Genomic DNA, 18,053 nt, shown 5'->3' on the forward strand with positions numbered 1-18,053 from the left:
AGAAGAAAAAAAAATCTGGATTTTTGAAGTGAGTTTTATTAGGTGGACTACTTCCTGTTTTTGTTAGGAGTGATTGTTTGAACCCGAGAGGCCTCATGAGCAAAGACAAGTGCTTCACCACTAAATTACATCCCTAGCCCATTTTTCATAAAATGTTAAAATTTCATTCATTATTTCATTCATTATTTCAATTATTCAGCTCTCTCTCTCTGTGTGTGTGTGTGTGTGTGAGAGAGAGAGAGAGAGAGAAAGAGAGAGAGAGATACCTGTGGAACTCTGGACAACTTGCAAGAGTCAGTTTTCTACTTCCATTGAGTGAGTGTTGGTTCTCTCTTTTTACCATGTGGGGCCTGGGGATCAAAATCAGTCCATCAGGCTTGACAGCAAGCACCTTTGTCTGCTGAAACATCTTGCTGCCCCCAGCTCAGTTTTTTTTTTTTTTTTTTTTTTTTTTTTTTTTTGTTTTTGGTTTGGGAGCAAGGGTGGCTAAGTTACTGCCTAAGCCTCCCGAGTAGTAGAGATTACAATCTTGTTCCTTCAGGACAAGGTAGAAGTACTATTTTAATTTTTTGTATAATACTGACCTATAGTGAATAATTTCTTTTTTAGCATGAAACCTCAGTTCTCCTGAGGAGTTGGTAGAGATTTTAAGAAAATATGTAGATATATTTATTTTGGTAATTCTTTAGAAGCAGGGTTTCATTTTGTAGCTCAGGTTGGCCTGAAAGTTGTAGAAATCTCCTGTCTTTGTCTCTTGGAAGAACCCCACTGGTAATCAAATGGTGTGGTGCTCAGTGTACAATCTGTTAGCTGGTTTTCTTTTTTTGAGACAGCGTCTCACCATATACTCCAGGCTGTTTTCAAACTCAGGATCCTTTTGTCTCATATTCTATGGTGGTACACACCTTTTTAAACAGGTATGTGTCTTTGTGGTAAATATAAAAGTGTTAACAAGAATATGGAGAATTCAGAATCTTTATGGACTGCCTCTGGGAAATGAAATACTGTGGTTGTTTTGGAAAACAGCTTACAGTTCCTTAGAATATTAAATATGATTACCATAGGACCCATCATTTCTTTTTGTAGGTATGCCCAACAAAAAAACAAAAACAAAAACAAAAACATGTTCACATACAACCTTGAATGCCGGTATTTATGAAAGCATTATTCATAACGAATAAAAACAGAAAAACTTACATGAGTATAAGCTAAGAGATCTGAACAAAATATACTTTGTTCATACCATATTATTTAACCATAAAACATAATGAAGTAATAACATGCTATATAACAAAGCTGCATACTGAAAATACTATGCTAAATGACAGAAACTAAACATTATAAGGCCATATATCCTCCTGTCCTCTCCATATCTTACTATTTCCCACTTCTTTCATAAGATTCCCTGCACTCTGCCCAAAGTTTGGTCATAAGTCTCAACATCTGCTTTGACAGTCTGCAGGGCAGAGCCTTTCAGAGGTCCTCTGTGGGAGGCTCCTAACTTGTTTCCTGTTTTCTTCTTCTGGTGTCCATCCTCTTTGCCTTTCCGAGTGGGGATTGAGCATTTTAGCCAGAGTCCTCCCTCTAGATTAGTTTCTTTGGGTGTACAGATTTTAGTAGGTTTATCCTATATTATACGCCTATATGAGTGAGTATATACCATGTGTGTCTTTCTGCTTCTGGGATAGCTCACTCAGGATGATCTTTTTCAGTTCCCACCATTTACCTGCAAATTTCATGATTTCCTTGTTTTTTATTGCTGAGTAATATTCCGTTGTGTAGATATACCACAATTTCTGTATCCATTCCTCCACTGAGGGGCATCTGGTTGTTTCCAGCTTCTAGCTATTACAAATAAGGCTGCTACAAACATGGTTGAGTAAATGTCCTTATTGTGTACTTGAGACTCTTTTGGATGTATGCCGAGGAGTGGTATAGCTGGATCTTGGGGAAGCGCTATTCCTAGTTGTATGAGAAAGTGTCAGATTGATTTCCAGAGTGGTTGTACAAGTTTACATTTCCACCAGCAGTGGACAGGAGGTCCACTTTTAGAGCAACAAAACAAACAAAAAAAAGGAGCACAGGGGTCTTTTCTGAGACTCATACTACAACCAAGTACCATTCATGGAGATAACCTAGAACCCCTGCACAGATGTAGCCCATGGCAGTTCAGTGTCCAAGTGGGTTCCATAGTAATGGAAACAGGGACTGCTTTTGACATGAACTGATTGGCCTGCTCTTTGATCATCTCTCCCTAAGGGGGGAGCAGCCTTACCAGGCCACAGAGGAAGACAATGCAGCCACTCCTGATGAAACCTAACAGACTAGGATCAGAAGGAAGAAAAAGAAACCTTTTCCTACCAGTGGACTTGGGGAGCGGCGTGTGTGGAGAAGGAGGAGGAAGGGAGGGATTGGGAGGCGAAACTAGAGGGGGGATACAAAATAAATAAAGTGTAACTAAAAATAAAATAAAATAACAGTAAAAAAAATCCTGAAAGGAAAAAAAAATGGAAAACAAAGATATGTTTCTTATCAGTGTTCCTGTTAGTATAAATAGACTATCTTTGTGTTAAGGGAGTCTTCCTTTAAGCGTGTGAGCACAGACAGAGACAAGTAAGACGGCCAAGAACGACCGCATCAGCAAAAGTGTGGAGACACACTTTGAATGTAATCCTGACAGTACTGCCAGGAGCTATCTGTATGTCCTTGGATATGCCACACAAAGAAGGAAAAGGCACTAAAGTCTCAGTAATAAGAAGAGCATCTCTGAAAGTCTTCCCCCATTTGCGAGTGTCAACAACAGCATCATCGGAAACTCATCCTGCAACGTGTCCACACAGTCTGGTTACCCCGAACGTACAGCCCTACGTACAGCAGATGTCGGCCCAACCGCTGCTTCGGGAGCCCACTTTCTGTCAAGTGAATGACTTCTCTGTTTTATTAGATGCAAACCAAAGAAATATTTATTTTTTTGTGGAGTCAGAAATTTTGTCTGCACATTTCAGTTGTCTGATTTATGTGTTTTCCTAACCAAATCCAAAAAGAAAATATGATCCAGCAAAAATAAATAAATAGATAGATAGATAGATAGATAAATAAATAAATAAATAAATAAATAAATAAATAAATAAATAAATTTTTTAAGAGGCCATATATATTAGATGACTCTATTTATATGAAGTTTCCAAAGCAGAAAAATCTGTAGACTTAGAGAGTGTATTAGAAAGGTGGATGGTGGTGGCAGTGAAGCCTTGAAATCCCAGCTACTCCAGAAGCTGAGTCAAGGGGATCGTAAGTTCAAGGTTACCCTGGGCTATATAATGAGACTCTTTCTCAGTGAATGAGTGAGTGATGAATGAATAGTACTAGGGACATAGCTCAGTTGGGGCTGGGTTCATTCTCCCATACTGAAGGATAGAAAGTAAGAAAAGAAAAGACCAGTATTAGGAATATTATAACCAGACTGCTTCATGAGCATGAAGTTTCCTGGAGTCAAGGAAATGTTCTGAAATTGATGGTGACTGTGCAACTCTGAATGAACTAAAACTTGGCTTTTATGAGTGGATATATGGAATTTGAATTATATCTCAAAAGTGCCACTAAAACAAGGTAATGGATTAAGGTAACTAGCAAATGATTCAAAATTATTGATCGGGGTAAGGAATTTCAGAATATGAATCTGGTTTGGGGTCCTTTGTTTTGGTTATATGGTTTTCTGAGTCTTTCCATTCTTTCTTCAGTGTACATGTGTCCTGGGGACTAACCAGGATGAGGGATGCTGGCATTGTATTAGTGTAACCTTGGTCCTTTTGTGGGAATGAGCTCAGCTTCCAGGGCCTGTTTCTCCCAAGCTTCCTGTTTCCTTTTACTCTTGAGTTTTCCTAAAACTGTGACCTGCTTGAAGCCTGCCCATGTTATATTCCAAGCTACGTGAGAGGGCCTTGCTATTGTTCAGGAATGTTAATGGAACCCACTTCTCTATCACAGATTGAAGAAGGAAGCAAGGCTGCAGCAGTTGACAAGCTACTCGCTGGAGATGAGATCGTGGCCATCAATGATGTGAGTCTCTCAGGATTCAGACAAGAAGCAATTTGCCTGGTGAAAGGCTCCCACAAGACTCTGAAGCTTGTGGTCAAAAGGTGAGATGTGTGCCTCTTCTTTATTCACCAAAACAGAAAGGCATGCAATGTTAAAGTGCCAAGCCTGTGTGGCGTGTACATGTGTTAGAGATCTCGATGTGCATGTCAACTTAAAATTATAATTTTCTCTCATTAGCTTCTAAAGACTGTTCCAGGATTCCTCTTTTGGATACCAGAACCTGTATATGCCTCAGCCCTTTCTAGAAAATGCCATCATATTTGTATATAACCTGGGCACATCCTCTCACATGCTTTAAGTAATTTCTAAGCTACCTAAACTTTTAAGTTGCCATGACAAAAGTACCTGACAGTAACAACCTAAAGGAGAGATTCCTTTTTGGCTCATGGTTTCAAGGGATTTCTGCCCATCACATTAGATAAGGAATGGGTTTACAGTGGTAGAAGTATTGTGCAGACTCCTCCTTCACATTTTTTTGCTGACCAAGAAGCAGAAGAGATGAACCAGAACCAGAGCTGGACTAAAACGCTTGAAGCCTTGTCCTCAGTAACCTTCTTCCAGTAACCAGACCCCCCTCTTCTGAAGGCTCCACTGCCTTCAAAGCACAGACCTTTCGGGGACACTCTGCTCCCAGTTGTTCATAGAAGGTGGTGGACTGCTGGTTTTGATTCTTTTCTTTTCCCCCCTGAGACAGGGTTTCTCTGTGTACCCCTGGCTGTTCTCGAACTCACTCTGTAGACCAGGCTGGTCTCAAACTCACAGAAATGTCTCTGCCTCTGCCTCCCAGGTGCTGGACTGAAGGCATGCCACCACTTGCCTGGCCTGGTTTTGATTCTTAAGCATGAAATACAGAGTGGTTGCATCACAGGTGAAGATAACAGATACTAGGTTTATAATACTGTGCTGCAAACTGCCTGTTCCTGTAAATTAGATTGAGGGTAGGTACTTAGAAAATGAAATTAGGGGCATAATGCTTTTAGGTACATGATAAAAACAGTGCCCCCAGGTATCATGAGAAAATTTGTATTTTATTGTTTCAGGGATTGCAGGCATGTGCTATTGAGCCTAGCTACTTTTTTTTTTTTAATTTACTTATTGTTTTATTTTTTTATTTTATTTTTTATTTTTTTTACACTTTATTTACTTTGTATCCCCCCATAAGCCCCTCCCTCTTCCCCTCCCGATCCCACCCTCCCTCCCCCTTCTTCATGCATGCCCCTTCCCAAGTCCACTGATAGGGGAGGTCCTCCTCTCCTTCCTTCTGATCTTAGTCTATCAGATCACATCTGAAGTGGCTGCTTTGTCATCTTCTGTGGCCTGGTAAGACTGCACTCCCCTCAGGGGGAGGTGATCAAGGAGCAGGCCTATCAGATGGTGTCAGAGGCAGTCCCTCTTCCCATTACTATGGAACCCACTTAGACACTAAACTGCCATGGATTACATCTGTGCAGGGGATTTTTTTTTTTTTTTATAAAATCAATGTAGTCATTGATTTAATTAACAAGTTACGCTGGGCATGGTTATCCATGCTTTCAATCCCAGTATATGTGAAGCAGAAGCAGGTAGATCACTGAGTTCAAGGCCAACAAGGCTTTGAACATGTCATTATTTATAATTGTGCCTGCCTCAAAAAAGTTACGTCAAACAGTTACTTCATATTTTAGCACACTTGGAAAAACATACTTCTTTTTAATTTTTAAATTTTTTATTATTTTTTATAATTTATTCACTTTATAGCCCTATTATCGCCTCCTCCCTCATCTCTTCTTGATTTCTCCCTCCCTCCATTTCTCCCCCAATCCCTTTTCCCTAGTCCACTGAAAGAGGGAGTCCTCCTCTGCCACTTGACCCTAGTCTATCAAGTCTCATCAGGACTGCTTGTATTTTCTTCCTCTGTGGCCTGGTAAGGCCACACCACTAGAGGGAAGTGATCAAAAAGCAGGTAACCCAGTTCATGTCAGAGATAAACCCTGCTCCACTTACTAGGAGACCCACATGGAGATTGAGCTGCCTATGGGCTACATCTTAGCATGGTATGTAGGTCCTCTCCAATCATGGTTCTTGGTTGGTACATCAGTGTCTGCAGGGCCTCTGGGCCCAGATTTTTTGGCTTTGTTGGTCTCCTTGGGGAACTCCTGTCCCCTTGGGGTCTTTCTGTCTGCCACACTTTCTTGCATAAAACTCCCTACCCTCTGCCCAAAGTTTGGCTGTGAGTCTCTGCATCTTCTTTGATCCCCTGCTGGCTGTAATCATTCAGAGGACATCTATGGTAGGCTCCTGCCCTGTTTCCTGTCTTCTACCGCTTCCAGTGTCTGTCTTGGAAAAACATATTTCTTTTTTTTAATTCTTTATTACACTTTATTCACTTTATATCCCCCCTGTGATTCTCTCCCTCCTCCTGTCCTAATCCCTGCCTTCCTCCACCCACTGCATGTGTGCCCCTCCCCAAGTCCACTGCTAGGAGAGGTCTTCTTTTTCTTCCTTCTGACCCTAGTCAATTAGGTCTCATCAGGAGTAGCTGCATTGTCTTCTTCTGTGGCCTGGTAATGCTGCTTCCTCCTCAGCGGGAGGTAATTAAATAGCAGGCCAATCAGTTCATGTCAGAGACAGTCCCTGTTCCTATTACAATGGAACCCACTTGGATACTGAACTGTCATGGGCTACATCTGTGAAAGGGTCTTAGGTTATCTCCATGCATAGTCCTTGGTTGGAGTATCAGTCTCAGGAAAGACCCATGTGCTCAGAATTTTTAGTTCTGTTGCTCTCCTTGTGGAGTTCTTCCCTCTCCAGATCTCACTGTTTCCCACTTCTTTCTTAAGATTCCATGCACTCTGCCCAAAGGTTGCCCTTAAGTCTCACTATCTGTATTGATAGTCTGCAGGGCAGAGCCTTTCAGAGGTCCTCTGTGTCAGGCTCCTGACTTGTTCCCTCTTTTCTCCTTCTTCTGATGTCTATCCTGTTTGCCTCTCTGGATAGGAATTGAGCATTTTAGCAAGAGTCCTCCCTCTTGATTAGTTTCTTTAGGTGTACAGATTTTAGTAGGTTTATCCTATATTATATGTCTATATGAGTGAGTATATACCTTGTGTGTCTTTCTGCTTCTGGGTCAGCTCACTCAGGATGATATTTTCCAGATCTCACCATTTACCTGCAAATTTCATGATTTCCTTGTTTTTTATTGCTGAGTAATATTCCATTGTGTAGATATACCACAATTTGTGCATCCATTCCTCCACTGAGGGGCATCTGGGTTGTTTCCAGCTTCTAGCTATTACAAATAAGGCTGCTACAAACATGGTTGAACAAATGTCCTTATTGTGTACTTGAGACTCTTTTGGGCATATGCCTAGGAGTGGTATAGCTGGATCTTGAGGAAGCGCTATTCCTAGTTGTCTGAGAAAGCACCAGATTGCTTTCCAGAGTGGTTGTACAAGTTTACATTCCCAACAGCAGTGGAGGAGGATCCCCCTTTCCCCACAACTTCTCCAGCATGTGTTGTCTCTTGAGTATTTGTTCTTAGCTGTTCTGATGGGTATAAGGTGAAATCTTAGGGTCATTTTGATTTGTATTTCCCTGATGGCTAATGAAGTTGAACATTTCTTTAAGTGTTTCTCTGCCATTTGATATTCCTCTATTGAGAATTCTCTGTTTAGCTCTGTGCTCCATTTTTTAATTGGATCACTTGATTTTTTTGCTGGGAAAAACGTATTTCTTTTTTTTTTTTTGAATTTTATTTTTTTCTTATCAGTTACATTTTATTAACTCTGTATCCCAGTCGTGTCCGGATCCCTCATTCCCTCCCAGTCCCTCCCTCCCTCCCTCCCTCCTCTCCAATGTGCCCCATGCCAAGTCCACTAATGGGGGGACCTCCTCCCCACTCATCTGATCCTGTTTTATCAGGTATCTTCAGGACTGGCTGCAAAGTCCTCCTCTGTGGCCTAACAGGACTGCTCCTCCCTTGGGGGGTGGGGAGACCAAAGAGCCAGTCATTGAGTTCCTGTTAGAAATAGTCCTTGTTCCCCTCACTATGGGAAACCAATTGGTTACTGAGCTACCACAGGCTACATCTGAGCAGAGGTTCTAGGTTACATTCATACATGGTCCTTGGTTACATGTCAGTCTCAGAAAAGACCCTGTGCCCAAATATATTTGGTCCTTGTGGAGCTCCTATCCTTTCCTCATCAGACTAACTCCCCTTCTTTCTTATGATTCCCTGTACTCTGCCAAAGGTTTGGTCATGAGTGTTTGCTTTGAAAACACTGCTAGTTAGAGTCTTTCAAATGCGCTCAGTAGACTCCTGTCATATGTTCAATGCGCATCCCATCTGTCTTTCTAAACGAGGATTGATAATCTTACCCCATGTCCACTCTCTTGATTATCCTTTTGAGGTGTGTAGATTTCATTATGTTTATCATATCTTATAGGTCTATATAAGTGAGTATATACCGTGTTTATCTTTCTCCTTCTGGGATATTTTACTCAGGATGATCTTTTCTAGATCCTACCATTTGCCTGCAAATTTCATGATTTCCTCCTTTTTGATTGCTGAGTAGTATTCTATTGTGTAAAAATACCACAATTTCTGTACCCATTCCTCTGTTGATGGACATCTGGGTTGTTTCCAGGTTCTGGCTATTACAAATAATGCTGCTATAAACATGGTTGAGCAAATATCCCTTTTGTGTACTTGAGCAAACTTTGGGTATATACCTAGCAGTGGTATAGCTGGGTCGTGAGGAAGCACTACTCCTAATTGTCTTAGAAAGCGCCAGATAGATTTCCAGAGTGGTTGTATCAGTTTACATTCCCATCAGCAGTGGAGGAGGGTTCCCCTTTCTCCACAACCTCTCCAGCATGTATTGTCCCTTGAGTTTTTCATCTTGGCCATTCTAATGGGTATAAGGTGATATCTCAGGGTCGTTTTGATTTGCATTTCCCTGATTGCTAATGAGGATGAGCATTTCTTTAAGTGTTTCTCTGCCATTTGATATTCCTCTGTTGAGAATTCTCTGTTTAGCTCTGTTCCCCATTTTTTAATTGGATTACTTGGTTTGCTACTTTTCAGCTTCTTTAGTTCTTTGTATATACTCGATATTAGTCCTCTGTCAGATAAAGGTTTAGTGAAGATTCTTTCCCAATCTGTAGGCAGGCGTTTTGTTTTGATGACAGTGTCCTTTGCTTTTCAGAAGCTTTTTAGTTTCATGAGGTCCCATTTATTGATTGTTGCTCTTAGAGCCTGTGCTGTTGGTGTTCTGATCAGGAAGTTGTCTCCTGTGCCAATGAGTTCTAGGCTGTTCCCCACTTTTTCTTCTAAGAGATTTAGAGTATCTGGTTTTATGTTGAGGTCTTTGATCCACTTGGATCCATATTTATCACTCTGCACAAAACTAAAGTCCAAGTGGATCAAGGACCTCAACATAAAACCAAATACTCTAAATCAGTTGGAAAAAAAAGTGGGAAACAGCCTAGAACTCATTGGCACAGGAGACAACTTCCTGAACAGAACACCAACAGCACAGGCTCTAAGAGCAACAATCAATAAATGGGACCTCATGAAACTGAAAAGCTTCTGTAAAGCAAAAGACACTGTCATCAAAACAAATAGACAGCCTACAGATTGGGAAAGAATATTCACTAACCCTTTATCTGACAGAGGGCTAATATCCAGTATATATAAAGAACTAAAGAATCAGAAAAGCAACAAACCAAGTAATCCAATTAAAAAATGGGGAACAAAGCTAAACAGAGAATTCTCAAAAGAGGAACATCGAATGGCAGAGAAACACTTAAAGAAATGCTCAACCTCATTAGCCATTAGGGAAATGCAAATCAAAACGACCCTGAGATTTCACCTTACACCCATCAGAATGGCCAAGATGAAAAACTCAAGTGATAGCACATGCTGGAGAGGTTGTGGAGAAAAGGGAACCCTCCTCCATTGCTGGTGGGAATGTAAACTGGTTCAACCACTTTGGAAGTCAATCTGGCGCTTTCTCAGACAACTAGGAGTAGTGCTACCTCAAGACCCAGCTATACCACTCCTAGGTATATACCCAAAATTTGCTGAAGTACACAACAAGGACATTTGTTCAACCATGTTCGTAGCAACTTTATTTGTAATAGCCAGAACTTGGAAACAACCCAGATGTCCATCAACGGAGGAATGGATACAGAAATTGTGGTATTTTTACACAATGGAATACTACTCAGCAATCAAAAAGGAGGAAATCATGAAATTTGCAGGCAAGTAGTGGGATCTAGAAAAGATCATTCTAAGTGAAGTATCCCAGAAGGAGAAAGACAAACTTGGTATATACTCGCTTTTATAGACCTACAAGATATGATAAACATAATGAAATCTACACACCTAAAGAAGATAATCAAGAAAGTGGACACAGGCGAAGGTGATTAATCCTCATTTAGAAAGACAAATGGGATGTGCATTGAACTTATGACAGGAGTCTACCACAAAAGGCATCTAAAAGACTCTACCTAGCCGTGTTTCAAAGCAGACACTAAGACTCATAACCAAACCCTCAGCAGAGTGCAGGGAATCATATGAAAGAAGAGAAGTTAGTATGATATGGAAAGGATAGGAGCTCTACAAGGACCAAATATATCTGGGCACAGGGTCTTTTCTGAGACTGACACTCAACCAAGGACCATCTATGGATATAACCTAGAACTTCTGCTTGGATGTGGCCAGTTTTAGCTCAGTAACCAAGTAGTTTTCCAAAGTAAGTGGAACATGGACTATTTCTAACAGGATCTCAAGGGCAGGCTGTTTGACCCCCCCCCCCCCAGGGGAGGAGCAGTCTGTTAGGCCACAGAGGAGGACTTTGCAGCCAGCCCTGAAGATACCTGATAAAACAGGGTCAGATGAAAGGGGAGGAGGTCCTCCCCTATCAGTGGACTTGGAAAGAGGCAGGGAGGAGACCAGGGAGGGAGTGTGGGGTTGGGGAGGGAATGAGGGAGCGGGATACAGCTGGGACACAGAGTTAACAAAATGTAACTAAAAAGAAAAATAAAATAAAAAAAAAAAGGAAAAAAAAAGATATTCAAAATTGTGATGTCCTCTTGGTGGATTTTTCCTTTGATGAGAACATAGTGGCTGTCCTTATCTTTTTTGATTAACTTGGGTTGAAAGACTATTTTATTAGATATTAGGATGGCTACTCCAGCTTGTTTTCTGGAACCATTTGCTTGAAAGACGTTTTTCCAGCCCTTTACTCTGAGGTAGTGTTTATCTTTGTTGCATAGGTGTGTTTCTTGGATGCAACACAATGTTGGATCCTGTTTCTGCAACCATTCTGTTAGTCTGTGTCTTTTAATTGGGGAGTTGAGTCTGTTGATGTTGATAGAAACTAGTGTCCAACAATTGTTACTTACTTTAGATGTGCTGTTGGTGGTGTCACTGAGTTTCATTGCTTTTATTCTTTTGATTTTTTTGTTGTGTAGTTATCTATTTCCTCTGTTTCCTTCGATGTAGTTGTTTTCTTTGGTTTGGAGTTTCCCTTCTAGTAACTTCTGTAGAGCTGGGTTACTATGTAGATATTGTTTAAATTTGGTTTTGTCTTGGAATATCTTGAATTCTCCGTCTATGTTGATTGAAAGTTTTGCTGGGTATAGTAGTCTGAGTTGGAATCTGTGGTCCCTTAAGGACTGTATGATTTCTGTCCAGGCCCTTCTGGCTTTCATAGTTTCTGTTGAGAAATCTGGTGTGATTCTGATAGGTCTACCTTCATATGTTACTTGGCCTTTTTCCCTTGCTGCTTTTAGAATTTTTTCTTTGTTCTGTAGGTTCAGTGTTTTGACTATGATGTGACATGAAGAATTTCTTTTCTGGTCTAGTCTACTTGGTGTTCTGTAGGCCTCTTGTATGTTTACGGACATCTCCTTTTTTAAGTTGTGAAAGTTTTCTTCTATAATTTTCTTGAAAATATTTTCCGGACCTTTGAGCCTGATGTCTTCTTTTTCGCCTATTTCTATTATTCTTTGATTTTGTCTTTTCATGGTGTCCTTGATTTCTTGGATGTTTTGTGTTTGGAACTTTTCTGATTTTATTTTTTCTTTGAGAGACGTGTCAATTTCCGCAAGTGTAACTTCGGCTCCTGAGATTCTTTCTTCCATCTCTTGTATTCTGTTGGTGATGCTTACCTTTGTAGTGTCTGATCTTTTCTCTATGTTCTCCAGCTCCTGGTTTTTCTCTATTTGTGTTTTCTTTATTGATTCTAATTCTGTTTTCATGTCTTGCACCATTTCCTTCATCTGTTTGAATGTGGACTCCTGCTTTTCAATGATAGCTTCTATTTTTTTGTCTGTTTCCTCTCTATGTATCACTAATTGTGCCTCTACTTCTTTGGGTATAATTGCCTGTATTTCTATGAGAGCTTTGTTTATTTCTTCTTCATTTGCCTTCATTTGTGTGGACATTTCTTTGAGAGCTTTGTGCATTTTTTCTCTGTTTGCCTCAATTTTCATGGTCATTTCTCTGAGAGCACGATTTGTTTCCTCTTGGTTAGTCTCGATTTCTTTGGTTATTTCTCTGAGGGCTTTGTTCATTTCATCTTTATGGGCCTCTAATAGCTGGAGAAACATAGTTTTGAGGTCGTTTTCTTGTATATCTAGTGAATTGAAGTGTCCATTGTTTTGTGAGGTTGCTGGTGAGGTCATTGTGTCCTGATTTTTGTTGGGAGTGTTCTTACGTCTGCCTCTAGCCTTCTGGTTATTTATAATCCTCACTAGTTTTTCCTTGAGATTGTAGTTTGGGCTATGATCCTCTCTTTCTGTTTTCTGGACTGTTTTTTCAGGAAGATGAGAGAGGTTCACTGCTTTGGGAGTGTGCACTTTGTTTTCAGTTTTGCCTAAGTAAGGAATGTGATGCTGGTGCTATTCGCGTGCGCTTTTAGTGGGCGCAGTGTGCATGCGCGGACTCTCTGTCTATTGCAGTGGCCTACAAGCCACTATTACGCAGTTCTGACTGAGATCCAGGGATTGTTTGCCTGGATTACCCGGGTGGACCCGCAAGGAAGAGGCTTCAATGTTGGGGTCGCTATCCCAAGAATCCCTCTGATCCCCACACTAGGGGTGTGAGTGGCAGGGATCTCGTCTGGTTGCTTCTGTGGAGAGGCCCTGGGTCTGGGGCAAACTATCCCTAGAAGGCTCACTCACCCTCTTGCAGGACCAGTTGGAATGCACAGGGTTTCCCCTTGCTCACTACTCTCTGTTTTGGTTCTGCTGCGGAAGTGCACGGGTAGGCTAACATTCAGCTCTGTGACACTGTGGCCGCAGGACTCAGTGTCCACCTTTCCTGTGTGCTACCTTTGTCCTTTCCCTCTGCCAGGAGGGGTTATGTTGACTGGTCCCTGGGTGGCGTGGGAAAGAGTTAGGATGTGTGTACTCAATCCCAGATCCCGGGCCCAGTTCTCTCTGCCAGAAGCAGCCTAGCGGTAGAATCTATGTTTGCTGATCCTGAGAGAGTACCAGGTAGGGTTGAGTGTCCTCAGATCCAGAGCTTGGGTTTCTCTGCTAGGGGCCACTGGGTGAGCTGGAGAGAAGGTGCTGTGTCCTTGGCAGGCTGACTCTCTGTCCTTCCCCTCTGACCTTCTCCTCTGCTAGGGCAAGCTTATGGAGGTGCTCTCAGGGGAGTGCCAGCAGGGGTTGGGGCTTCTCAGTCGGATCCTGAGCCCTGAGCCGGCGTTTCTCTGCCAGGGGTCGGTTGGGGCGCCGGTGATAGAACTTGCTGCTAGACCTTATTGCGCTGGAACCAGGATAATCTCAGGATGTATAGAATGACCACAGTCCCAGATCCCGAGCTGTAGTTTGTTTGCTAGGAGCTGCCGGCAGCACTGGAGTTCCAGCACTGTGAAGCCGCTGTTTGCCTCTTTATCCTTCTGCTTCGCTTTGGCAGGGTTATGGTGGCGTTTGGGGGAATGCCCGAAAGGATTGGGTTTTTTCAGCCCCGATATCGGGTTGGGGTACAGACAATGTGGTCTGTGGCAGATTCTGCTGGATGCCTCCTGCCTCCTCCGAAGAGGGAGTAGGGATTTTGAGCTGGGCGCGCAGCTGCGCAGCTGCAATCCGTGTGAGGCGGGAGCTCAGTTGAGATGGCGGCAGGTACCCGTGGTCGGAGAGACCTTCCAGTGAAAGACTGGGTGACCCATGACCAGTCTGGCAACTTTCCTTCCCCGTGGGGTTTTTTTGCGATTGGGACTTCCAGCCTCAGGCACCCTTGTGCCCACCGATCAACCTGGGAAAGTGATCAGGATAAGCAGGCTTGCGGCACCAGCCTGGAGACCCAAAGCCTGCGTTAGCCGGGTTCTCTTCCGGGTTCTGGCTGGGCAGCCGAGAGTGGACCCGACCAATTCCCACGCGGTGGGAGCCTCCCCTCACCTGGGAAACACGATTGATCGCTGTTGATTTAGGGCCCAGAGTTCAGTCTCCTGGTCGCTGCATGGAGTGTGTTGTCCTGCTTCTCAGACACGGTGTTCTTCTGGTGCCGCCATCTTGGCCCCTCGACCATAAAATCTTGCATCGAAAAACATATTTCTAAGGAGCAACTATCCCTTTTCCTCTCTCTCACTCTTTTTTTTTAGCTACAAGGAGAATTCAAGGTAGATGTTCAGAGATGAGTAAAGATGTGCTGAAGATTTGGTTCAGTTGGTAAAGCATACAAATTCAGAGGCTGGTGTTTCAAATTTCCAGCACTTGGGAAACAGAGACAAGGATCTCTAGAGAAAGCTGACCAGCTAGATTAGCCAAATTTGTAAGCTTTGTCTTCTACTAGAGGAACATTTCTCTGCCTCAATATATAAGGCAGTGATTGAGTAAGATACAAGATATGAAAATCTAACTTCCATATGTCACATGTGCAGTCTGACACATATGAGGATACATACACATGGAAAAAAAAGAAATGAGGAAAGAAATGGGTTCTTTGTATATTATTTTATCCCTCATTTCTAAGTGAGATAAGATTTTGAATGCCTATTGTTTGGCAGTACTGGGGATCAAAGCCAGATCCTTCTGTGTGTTAAGCAAGTGCTCTACCGCTGAACTTTAGCACTTCTAGACCTAAACATTTTTTAAATTAGTGAATATATATTACATTTAATTTTATAATTTTAATTATATCTCAGAAGATACAATCTCATAATGAAAGTTTCTGATCTATTTAAGGAATGTAGAATATGATTTATCATCAGTGTGAAATTTCTTGATTACTTCATGACCCTTCAGAAGGAAGTTGTCTTAATTAGTTGCTATTGTGTTGATGAAATACCATGACCAAAGCAACTTGGGGAGGACAAGGTTTATTTGGCTTACACTTCGGCATTACTGTTCATCATCAAAGGAAATCAGGACAGGAACTCAAACATGGCAGGAACCTGGAGGCAACAGCCAATGCAGAGGCCATGGAGGGTTGTGGCTTATTGACTTGCTCCTTATGGCTTGCTCAGCCTGCTTTCTTATGGAACCCAAGACCACCAACCCAGGGATAGCCCCACCCACAATGGGCTGGGCCCTCCATTGATCACTAATGGAAAATAAAATACCTACAGCCTGATCTTATGGAGACATTTTCTCAGTTGAGGTTCTCTTTTTCCAGCTAACTCTAGTCTGTATCAGTGTGACATATTATCCAGTACAGAAGTCTTTTGTTGTCATGAGATGCAGATAGTCAAGTGATGGTCATGAGAGGATGGTAATTCTAAAGGTAAGACTAGGAGTCACACATTGCCTCTGGGAATTGTCACTGCCTCCCCACTCTCTGGTTCTGAGGGGCTAGAATTCTCACTCTTTAACCTAACTTTTGAATGTGTAAGATACAAAGTTCAAATCCCTGCAGTTACTTTGGGTTTCTAAATTCTTAGAAGAGGATTGTTTTCTTCTTCTTCTTCCTTCTCTGCTTCTTCCTCTTCTTCTTCTTCCTTCTTCTTCATCTTCTTCGTCTCCACTGGATAGCCCTGGATAGCCTTGAACTTATGGTATAGACCAGGATGACTTTTAACTCAAAGAGATACACCTCCTTCTGCCTTTAGTGTGCTGGCATTAAAGACATGCACACTAAGACTAGCAAGAGAATGTTTAGTCAGAAGTCATGTACAAAAACATGGAGCAGATTTTTAAGTCCATTTCTTTTTGGTTTCAGATTTGGTATAGGGTGTTTTAAGTGTGTGTTTCTGTCCATGTTCGGTGGGAGGAAAATAGTTTTACTGTTTACTTGTCATTTATGTAATTATGAAGTAAAAGTGGGCATTGCTACATGTATTTCTTTGTGAGCTTTGCTATAATTTGTTTTAAAACTAGAATTATATATCTAAAAAGGATATCAATAGATGGACTAAAGCCTATTTAAAATATGTCAGTGCCACCTAAGAAGCAAAGAGAGGAAACCATAGAGCATTTACTGCCTGGTGTAGCCAAACAGATACTTAAAAGATTTGAGGAAGAGAAATTAAAAGTTTTCTCTTGAAGGACTGATGGAAGCTATTATTGAGAACTCCTGTTTTGTGTTCTACAGACTATTTTCTTTAAATGAGGCCTGTAGACCATTACATGCTTTAAATAAAACTGAATTCTTGAAGTAGCAAGGTTTTAAAACAAAGCAGTTTATTTAAGCATTTAATTGAAACATGTTTTAATAGTATACTTAGTGTTTTAAGTTTTTTTTGAATAATTTATATGAATTATAAATAATTGTAGTAAATTAAAAAATAAATGAGTGTTGGGCTATATAATGTTTATTATTAGCCTGAAGTTATTGCTGAGGTATTATTTAACCCGTTATCACAAATAATAAGACACAGACAACTATTAGATTTATAATTGCCTTATTTACCTTGGGCCAGGCAGATATTTTACTTAAACTGGCTCACTAACCTCACCATCCATCTCTCCCAGCCCCCATCTAATGCCATCCACCTTAATCCTCATCATCTGGTCTACCTTCCATACATAATCCCAAGGTACTTGCTTATATTCTTCATCTGGGCCTTTTACACCATTATTGGAGTCTTTTCTCTTCACCCACATGGTTTCTTCTCCACCTAACCCACTGTGGCATCCTCCTTCCTTCTCTCTTCCTGCCCTTCTGTCTCCTGTGATTATCTCTTGAACCCAAAAGCCTGGGAACCTTAGCCACGCCTATCCCATTCTGCCCTGCCCAGGTATAGGCTGTTTAATAAACCAAACTGGTGTGTCTGAGGCAGGTTTACAAAACAAGGATAGGTGTAACCAGATCTTTAGGACCAGCAGCACACATCAGACCAATCTCTAACAAGTAATAAAGGTAGATAATATTTAAGTTTGACAGTATGCTGTTTAGAGATGTGAAGAAATTTCCCAAGCTAGTAAATTAGTTAATGTTAGGACTCTGTTTCTTAGTACATGGTAATTTTTGTTAATCCTAAAGATAAACATAGTAAAGCCTTGTAACACTCCAGAGTAACAGGCCTTTATTACAAATGTACCAGTTGTTTTTAAAACTCCAACATGTGTTCTTCTCTAAGTTTTAATCCCCTACTCACTTCTTTCTCTATGCTCCAGGCAACCACTTAATCTGCTTTTTATGTCTGTGGATTAGTTAGCATTTACTAGTATTTTATATTGATTTCCAAGATGGAGCATGCGTTCTCACAAAAACTTCAAGACCTGGGGTGTGGCTCTATAGTAAAGAATGTGCTGAGAACCGAAGGCCCAGGTTTGATTTTGAGCACACAAAGAAGAGTCTAGCTCACAAAAAGTCATTCTGAAAGTGACTCATAGCCTAAGCTGTAAATATAAAAATGTATGTTGCCTGCTTAAGATTATGTTCAAGTAATAGACTATGTTGTTCCATCCTTTGTCCTATCTCAGGTGGAAGGTGATGAAGACAGGCTACATACACTGTGTGACTGTTAACATTTGAATAATAGTCCCTGCATAGACTGCTTCCCCTTAATGACAGCTGCTCC

General features: G+C 41.4%; 1 protein-coding gene across 1 annotated transcript in view; it reads left to right on the forward strand.

The window, feature by feature from the left end:
• Positions 1 to 18,053, forward strand: part of LOC129676898 (protein Shroom2-like) — a 125,637-nt gene that overhangs the window by 80,398 nt on the left and 27,186 nt on the right. The window contains exon 2 of the mRNA XM_055607414.1: positions 3,988 to 4,139. Within this exon, the coding sequence (XP_055463389.1) occupies positions 3,988 to 4,139 (152 nt within the window). The remainder of the gene's footprint in view (positions 1 to 3,987; positions 4,140 to 18,053) is intronic.

This window comes from Psammomys obesus, unplaced genomic scaffold, assembly GCF_907164565.1.
Source record: "Psammomys obesus unplaced genomic scaffold, mPsaObe1.curated_primary_1811, whole genome shotgun sequence".
NCBI lineage: Eukaryota > Metazoa > Chordata > Mammalia > Rodentia > Muridae > Psammomys > Psammomys obesus.